This window comes from Tyto alba, unplaced genomic scaffold (assembly GCF_018691265.1).
Source record: "Tyto alba isolate M040663 unplaced genomic scaffold, T.alba_DEE_v4.0 Super-Scaffold_29, whole genome shotgun sequence".
Taxonomy (NCBI): Eukaryota; Metazoa; Chordata; class Aves; order Strigiformes; family Tytonidae; genus Tyto; species Tyto alba.
The window spans coordinates 9057999-9067045 of record NW_024881303.1 but is presented as its reverse complement, the minus strand read 5'-3'; the positions used below and the strand labels follow the sequence as shown (position 1 = coordinate 9067045).

Sequence of the window (9047 nt, the reverse complement as noted above, 5' to 3'; positions counted from 1 at the left end):
TAAGGGAGTCTAAGCTAAATGTGTATCTCAGTCTTTATTTTCAAGGAAGTTCTAGAAAGCTTTCTTAACAGTAGTAAATTTGTACATTGACTCTTTAAGAGCATTTGGAACGTAATCTGTTTTAACAGGACATTTTTATATTTTCTGTTTTGCTGATTCCTTTTTTCTTTTATAGAAAAGACTTAATACAGAACTTTCTTACTTTTTAATTGAACTTTTTTTACACCTTACCATCTTAGGATGAATATTTAAACAACAATCTTCAGTCTTGCTTCAAAATGTCTCTGTGTGCATCTTCTCACAAGGACTTTTCTCAGTTGCTACCACTTCAGGATATTGGATGCAGTAAAGCAGAAATTAAAAACTCACCTGCTGGAATCGTCTCTCCAGTTCCCTACAGCTGTAATCAGTCCACACTGACAGCAGAACACAGTCCAGTCTATATTCCCTCATCTTACATGGAAAACAGACATGAATATTCTGCAATGGCATTCTGCAGTCCTGCTATGATGAATTACAACATAACCAGCAATTTTGGTGATTCAGAGAGTGCATCTGGGAGGCAAACATCAAGCCCTGGTGCGTTATGGTCTGCTCCTGGCCATCTTTCCCCGCTGACACTGCACTGTCAGTCATCGCTTCTGTATGCAGAGCAGCCAAAGAGTCCGTGGTATGAAGCTAGACAGATGGAGCCAGTGCTACCTGTGACCAGGTCAGTACTACTAATTTCTTTACAATGATGAAAATTATTTAAAGTTTCTTTAGTTCTTCTAAGTCTTTTCATTTTACATTTGACTTCTATGTATTGGTTTCTCTGAAAAACAAAACAAAACCCAAAATCCTCCACCAAACACCAAATCAGTCCTGGGTTTTGTTTTCTTTGGGTTTTTGGATTTGTTTTTTGTTGTTTGGTTTGTTTTTTGTTTGTGTTTTTTTGTTTTTTTTTTTTTAATGTAACATCTGAAAAAGGATTTCTTTTTCAATTGCACGTTAGAGAACTATACACTGACACAAAGCACTGCAAATGCCTGCAATGTGGAAACTGTTTACTGTGTAAACAAAATTTCAAGACTGCTTGGTACTACTTTGTGTAATAAAAATTAATTTTGCTGAGACAAATTAAATCCTTTAAGTGAAAGAAGTAAAGGTTCATTCTTTTCTCCTTTTCCTACAAGTTGTTTGAATTCCATTTTATCTGGATTTTTTTTATTTGTTTCTTTTACTGCATCTAACAGCTGTGAAGGTTTTTCATGAACTTAGAATTCAAGGGAAATGTTATGTTTTTTGAGTTTAGTATTAACAGTCATACAGCAGCATGCATCATGTTCGAAAGGATGCTGCTACTGAAAAAGTCTGAAGTTTTTTGTTGCTGTTCTCAACTGACTTTATGAAGGCGTTGTGAACAGCAGATTCACAGGCTAAATTTTCAGCTGTAAAGAAAGCTGTAAATTTGCAAAAGCACGTTCCCATTCTGCACATTTATTCATATTACAAACCATAAGCAGTGTGTAGCTCATCAGCTGATGAAATTATCCATTCATGGGCACAACAGCTGTTGGATGGATAAAAGCTCAGGGTGTTGCAGGTGCTGTTCCTCTTTTAGCACCTGTATGTTTACTCATAGGGCTCCTTATTTAACTTCAGCAATCATTGTCAGTATGAAAAATAGTGTGTCCTGGCAACAGTTTTAGTTCAATTGTTAATAAAAGATTTCTGCTACTGTTGAGACTACCCACGTTCCTTCTGCAATGGGTGGGCCTTACATTGACTGCACAGGGCTAAGGCATGAGATCTACGTCTACTCCGGACCCGTAGGCTGCACAGATCTTCAGCCCGGCCACCTGACTAGTCTCTATTTGGAGTCAGCAGAGAGCAACAGGCAGTTCTGGAGTGCAAATCTACTTGAAGTGTAGGTGTGTGGATTGGGAGAGGCTGTTTGGCTAGAACTTATATACACAATTTCCCAAGCAGGTCTAATGTGAATAGGACTAATGTCAAAACTCTTCCCGCTTTGGTTAGTGTTTCAAGACTTTGACAGCCCTGGGAAGGCTGCACTAGGTTAGTGTTAGAAGCTGTCCAGATGATGGGAAGCATCTGGAATAACCCAAGAGCAAGAACACCCCATCTGATGCTCTGCAGTGTTCTCTCTACATAAACAGAAGGGAAGCCAAAGCTGCCACACCAAAGTTGAATAAATAAGTCTTCTGCCATTTGTATAGATTCATAAGGACTATTGCTCTCGTAGCTGATGATGACCTAATTTAAGGAGGAGAAATCAATGAAATCTGGAGTCTAAATTTATGGATGTTCTTTATTGTTCAGCAGCAAGTAACTAGTGTTGCTTGGTTGTTGGACCTTCTCAGTGGTTCATTTGTCTTAGTATGATGCATTGTAACCCCCTCACCTTGTGTTTAGAAGTTGTAAAAAAGAAAAAAAAAAAAAAATTGACACAGAAACACAAAAAACCCAAGAGCTGTAATTCCCTTATTGTGGATATCTGTCCTGAAATAAGGCTGTGAAGAAAAAAAAAGCCCTGTGTTTCCTTTTTCTTTATCCTTTGGTGAGGTATTAAATTAATGTCATGAACATTGTATTTATTGCCATGGGAACAATGACTATCACACTACAGATTCATAGATTACATCTTGAAGGAAGAGTTCTTGGGATTGAAACTTAAAGGAATAGTTCTGTGTGAAGGGAGGGACTAATGCTGTAAAGCATAAGTAATTTTAAACAGTGTTGTAGTTTGAGAAAAGGGATTTTATTTGAAAATGAGTAAGAAAGCATTACTAGATATTTAAGCCTGTTACACAGTCTATTTTGCTTTTTAAAACAAAGCAAGAGTCTTACCATGAGAAAGGTTTATTTTCCCTGGGTGTAAATTTCCATTAACACTAACTGAACTAATGTGGTCCAGTTTGCTAAAGCTGATCACTGTGTAATTTGGATCTTGTTGTAGATCAGCTTAAATTTTAAGGAACTGGAATTCTCAGCATTCCCTTTCCTCACAAATAGGTTTATTATATGAATACAGAAGAAATTTATTTAACTTTTTAAAAGCAAATGTTTGCAATATTGTGTTACTTTACAAAAGTTAGTTCAACAAAAATGAATTGTATTCCATGTAAAAAAGAGATGTGAAGTTTTAGTGTTCCATTTTTTTTGTATGAAATATCAATAATTTGGAGATAAAGACTGCCGTACTTATTTGCATTATAGGCCCTGTACCTACTGAAGACAAGAGAAACAGTCTTATAAATTTTGTTGGTGCAGCATCACTCAATTTTTATTAAAATGACATGAAGAGAAAAGGAATGTGACAGTGTAATTATACTATATTTAAAAGTAGTCTGAAATTTATTTCTTTCTTCATCCCCTAAATAAAAGTATTTTAATTAAAGAAAAAAAAAAAGTTTCTTTTCAAAATGAACATGTGTATTACTTTCTAAAGAGTATTAGAAAACTTTAATGAAATTGCCAGAGCAATGTTTCTGGAACTTAATTTGTTCTTCTCTTCTATTATTTTCCTTGTGCTTCTGACTAATTGCAGGTACAGTGTGTAAGTTTTCTGGGTACACAGGCTAGCAATGCTTGCTTAATTATAAATTTTTTAGTAACTTTGTCTTATTCACTGTGTGCTAATGTCATATTTATACATCGCTTAAACTCTGCTCTGAAGCGATAATTATTTGTATTATTCTATGCTCTTTTTTTATTGTGCTTATTCTGTAGAGCACTTAAACATATCTGTAAGTCTCTTTGAGGTGATGTGTTGGCATCTCCGTTTTATGATGGAATAGTTACAGAGATTAAGCAAAAATAAGTCTCTTAATTTTGATATATCTGTGACATGATTTTCAGCATATTAGCCAATGTTTAGAGCATAGCAGAACCTGTGCTTTGAAGATATATTGACAGCTGTGTCATATTAACAATTCCAGAAGTTACAGTGGAGGGAGTCTTTAGAAAATGAGGAAGATAGAGATTGAAAAGTATTTTTCGGCTGATTTTTGCCTATCACCTTGCACACATTCTGGGAGAGAAAGTAAGAGTCCTTGTCATCATACAGTTCAGGCTTGTATGGGATTGAATTATCTTCAGGCACTGAATGAGCCAGTGGCCTGTGGGAGGGAGGGAAGAATTATAAGAAATGATAAAATCTGGACTATTAATTTTTTACTTAATAGTTTTTTTTTTTCTCAGTGTTTTTTTTTTTTTTCTCTTTCTTTTTATAATGTACAGTAGTTTAGGTTTAAAAAAAACCTGACAGACAACAAATGCCACGAGCAAATCTTGCTACTTTCTAGATCAAATCCTTGCCACTCTTCTTCATTTTTAATAAAAAGTTGAATTTAGGTTCAAGTTTTCCAGGTGTGGCATATGCATCAAACCCTCACTGTGGCAAAGCTAGAGGTAATTAGGAAAAATAATAGATATAGTATAACTTACTAATTCCTTCTCCTTTAGGGAAATCATCTTGTCACTGTTGATGACTAGTAGGAAATCACTGACTCGTTACTTTCAGAAAAATCTTTTTTTTATTGAAACATAATATCTCTTTATAGAAACCATGATCATGAAATAGAGAGGAGTATTAGGAGGTATAAAGCAATAAATCTTTCTCCATGTGGTTCCTCGGCCACAGCCAGGGTACATCCCTCATTTTGGTGCAGGAGCTTTGTGGACACCCAGCCAGCTGCTGCCTTTTCTTCTGGAGGACCTGGCAGCTCCTCCGTCTGCCGAGCGTGCTGGCGTGAACCAGTCCCACGAGCGCTGGGAGGGGGTCTCTAACCACACGTGGGGCTACTTGCTCTGGTTTGCTGTTTGTGTGGATACACTGTCTGATGGCGAGGTTCTCGGCGTGAGGAACGTGTACCTTAAAGCTCTTGACCTTTTCCTAGTTCTGTTGTCCTTAAAGACAACAGTAACAAAATGATTGGGTTTGAACCTCCTGCTGCACTGCCGCAGCTATCGCAGATGAGCAGATCTGGTGTCTGTTCAGCTTGCAGGAGGAATTAGTTCCAGATTGTTGCTCTGTGTGCAAGCTGTTTGCCAGAGTCTGAGGAAGTCACGCAGCTTGCATGTGTGCAGGGTGACTGCTGTTAAACTTTTAAGCTGGGAAAGGAAAAGTGTTTTTTAAAACACTTTTCATGACTGGAAGGTAAAAAACAATACTCCTCAGTGAGATGTTACGGTGTGTGCTTTTTCTTTATTTTCATCCATAACATCTTGGTGCTTTAACAAGGGCAATAAACATCACTCTACAGCATATGAATCAGTCACTGAGATGCTCTCTAGCTGATTTTAGTTCTCTTCTGACTCTCACAATTGGATCATGATTCCCCAGTAGAGCTTAAAAATATACCTCTTCTACTAATGTGAAATGCCAAGTTACTTTTTCTTCCAAACACAGGGAAACAGGAGGGAATAGCAATGCTTTTTCCTCTTTGCGTTAGCAGTATATTGGGACTGTATCACACACTTTTTACCATAAGGGGGAATTTCCCCACATTGGTCTTCCAGGTGCGGCAGGAGGGGAAATAACGTAGTGATTCAGCAATTCATTAACAGGTGTGTATGTGTAATCAAAGACCAGCCTTGTTAAACTTCTAAACACCCTTATGCCCTGCAATGTCTGAATGAATTAACCTTTTTTAAAAAGTTTGCAGTAACTTAAGTGTAGAACAAATACCTTAATTTTTCTGTTTTGGAATTTGCTCAGAGAACCACATTTTTTTCCTTTCTAAATTTTCTACTAGGAAATTGGAGTATGTTCTCCTGAAATACTTATAAACATGATGATTTTTAGTTGGCATGAGGATGTGTTTGTCCTTACCTCCTGTCATGAAACCAGCACAAAGTCTACTTTTAATATGTTAATTAAAGCCTCTTTGACAGCACTTTCAGCATGTTTCTACTATTCTGTTTAAACTTGCTCTTGTTGGTGAACAGGTTTCCTCTGCCATGGCAATGTATCCGTGTTCTTTGAAGTCAGAAACCATGCCCCCTCTGATATCCCAACTGATATTTCTTCTTCCCTAATTCTGCTGGAAGGTGGGATGAGGACAATTTTACAGTTTCTAATTTCTCCCTCTGTGCTTCAGTTTATACCTATAAGTTGACTATACTTCTTTCTTCTAGTTAAACTGCTGCTGAGAGTGTTTTCATGTGACATTATTTTCTCTCTGTCTAGAAATTGTATTGACAATGAAGGTAAGACATGCTAAAAACACCAAGAAAATGAGGTACAGAGAAAAAGTACACAATTGATATGCTTCCTATACCTAAAACCTTTACTGATAATCTAAGTTCCTTTCCTCTTGCTGTTTGTTTACAGGATCTCGGTGTCAGGAATTGGCTGTTATTTCATGTTTTTATCCTGTTCTAATTTTAATCCAGTTGCTAAGATCAGTTCCAGTAAGTTGGAACTATTTGCAGTGCTTTAGGAATGCATGTATCGTACCAATTTATATGGAGCAATCATTTTTTTAATGTATGAAAGTATTTTATAATTGTGTTTCTCCACTGTTCTTGTATTCAGACTTCCTTTTATTTAGCACTAGGGTGATCAGCGTGGGTCATCACCTTGAACAGAAAATTTTGTCTAACATTGTGAGTTGATCTTGTAGGCTGAGATTCACATCTCAAGATACTTGTCTCCAGCCTCTCACTGAGTGAATAAAGCTTTAAGTAAAGGATTAAGTACTTGAGATTAGATGTGTATTGCTCCATCTAGAATTTTGCCTTGCTAACAGCATGAAGCAACTGCAGCTCTATTCATGGTAGTGTTTATCATGTCAGTCTGAGCTGTCTGAGTTTGCATTTTCCATGTGAAGCTTCCCAAAGGCAAAGTTTACTTGGTTCACAAATTCCTGGACTTGAACATTTCCAAGAATTCTTCAAGATCCATCAGCATTCTGTATGATTTTCCCACAGTTCATGTGAATGACACATCAGTAGTCCAGTTTTATGCCTTTGAGAATTTTAAAACTTTATAGTCTGTCATCACTGAAATCTCTGGGATCAGACTATATGCTTTAAATAATGTCATCAGAAAAAGACTTAACAGTGTTTCACACTATCCTGTGTTCAGTAATAAGACTCTATAGAGAGAATAGAAGACAATGGAAAATACTGAAACTGAAATGTAGATTAACTTTTTCTCTTTTATAACAGATATTTTTCTTTTCTGTCAGAGAAACGTTGAAAAGAAAAACTAATGGCAATGACTGTACAAGCCCAATTGCAAATAATCCTGTCTCAAAAAGGGATGCCCACTTCTGTGCAGTCTGCAGTGACTATGCTTCAGGATACCATTATGGGGTCTGGTCATGTGAAGGCTGCAAAGCATTCTTTAAAAGAAGTATTCAAGGTAGGAGAATCGGCTTTTGATAACTTTGCTCAAATAAGTTATTTTGTATGATCAGGGGCTGCAGCAGTTGATTTAGTAATGAGTTGATCAAAAATCCTGGTGTATGGTGCTGCATGCTGAAAATAGAGCAATACGTGATTTGACTACTCTATCTTTTGGCTCTTATGTTATCAAGATCTGGAAACATTACAAAGTGAGCCATTGATTTCTTTAGAGAAGAGGTAAAATACATGGCACGGGAAGACCCTGCAGCAAAGACCTTGGTGGGATGGCACTACAGAGCTGTGAATCTGATTGCAGTTTGTGTCCCAAAGTAGATGTAGTAATTGTGGGTTTGTTCTAATAGACACAGTTAGAGTAGGTAATTGTCTGGAGACTTTGCTTGCCAGGAACTATTCTTGACAAGAGTACATTGCCTGGAGCTGTTGAGTCATAGCATATAATTGCTACGCATACTTTCATATCCTACACACTGTGTAGATAGTATTAGGTACAAACCTGATTATTGTTATTTCTCAGCCCACCACCCCTCAAAGCCTACACTGCAGTATTTCTTGCTCTGCCAGACCTCTCTAAGATTTCCAATTCAGTGTTTAAATTCTTAAATATTTGGTAATTAGTTCAAATTTGCTGAGTGGCTGCAGTATGAAGTAAATGTAGGTCTCCATGTTTGTTATCACAGCCTATAGGCAGTGACTTACGCTCCATATTGAAGCCTTGGGCCACTTTGTTTCTTTAACCTTGGCTGTAGTTACCATGTTCTTTGGCTTCTTCTGGGACCTCTTGGTGGAAACTTAACTGGATTGACATTGGATACTAACACAGAAAACCCTGTCATCTTTCAGTCTGTAATGTTCCCTTCCCCTTCTACACACAAAGCCTTTCACAGTCTCAAGATATTTTATTTTGGAGCAATATGGCAGAGTTAGTACCACCATTAGGATAAAATTTAATTCAAAACTTGTTTGCCTTTTCAATTTATTGTGCAAGTTCTGCATGGGTGAATAATAATTGATATGAACTGGTGCAAGTACTTTCGATTTCTAAAATAATTGAAGAGAACTTTGTCTCCAGTTTGTCACAAATGGAGACAGAATTTGATCTCAAAGTGTTTTCTGTCAGGAAAATTATTTGCCTGCTCTGTGTTGCTTACATGTGCTTTGGCCATGAACAAGTTACCCATTGTGGCCTTTTGTACACCTTAATGTACCCTGTCAGGTAACGTTTGTTTGTAATTCAAGTGAATGAAAGTAAGTTCTTGGCATAAAACACTATCAAGCACTCAGTTGCAACTGTTGTTATGAAGGATATTGCTTATAGAACTAAAAAACTTCTGGGCCTACCATAGACCAAAATGTTAGGCCAATGTCTAATCAAAATTAGATGGTATGACCAAGCAACCGTGTGTGGTCTCCTCTGCCTGTCCATGTTTGTAGTGTAGTGTATTTGTCCCACATCTCTGAACATCTGCCTGCAAGCTAAATTATCCCAAGGCCACAGGAGTTTTAAACCACTTTATGTTCCTGTGTGCTTGGGTTATAGTGCAACAGAGAGCTTCCTCCTCCTTTCCCCCCATGTTGTGTGAAGAGTGATAAACAGTAACTTCTTTTTCAGTCATATCTGCCAGTAGGAAATGGGACAAACTGTAACCTGATCTCTTTTTAAAAATGTCGGT

General features: G+C 37.2%; 1 protein-coding gene across 1 annotated transcript in view; it reads left to right on the top strand.

Moving 5' to 3' along the window:
• The first annotated feature begins 244 nt into the window (after nucleotides 1-244).
• ESR2 (estrogen receptor 2) overlaps nucleotides 245-9047 on the top strand; it is a 31682-nt gene continuing 22879 nt past the window's right edge. The window contains exons 1-2 of the mRNA XM_009966888.2: nucleotides 245-712; nucleotides 7197-7372. Of these exons, the coding sequence (XP_009965190.2) occupies nucleotides 279-712; nucleotides 7197-7372 (610 nt within the window). The 5' untranslated portion in view covers nucleotides 245-278. The remainder of the gene's footprint in view (nucleotides 713-7196; nucleotides 7373-9047) is intronic.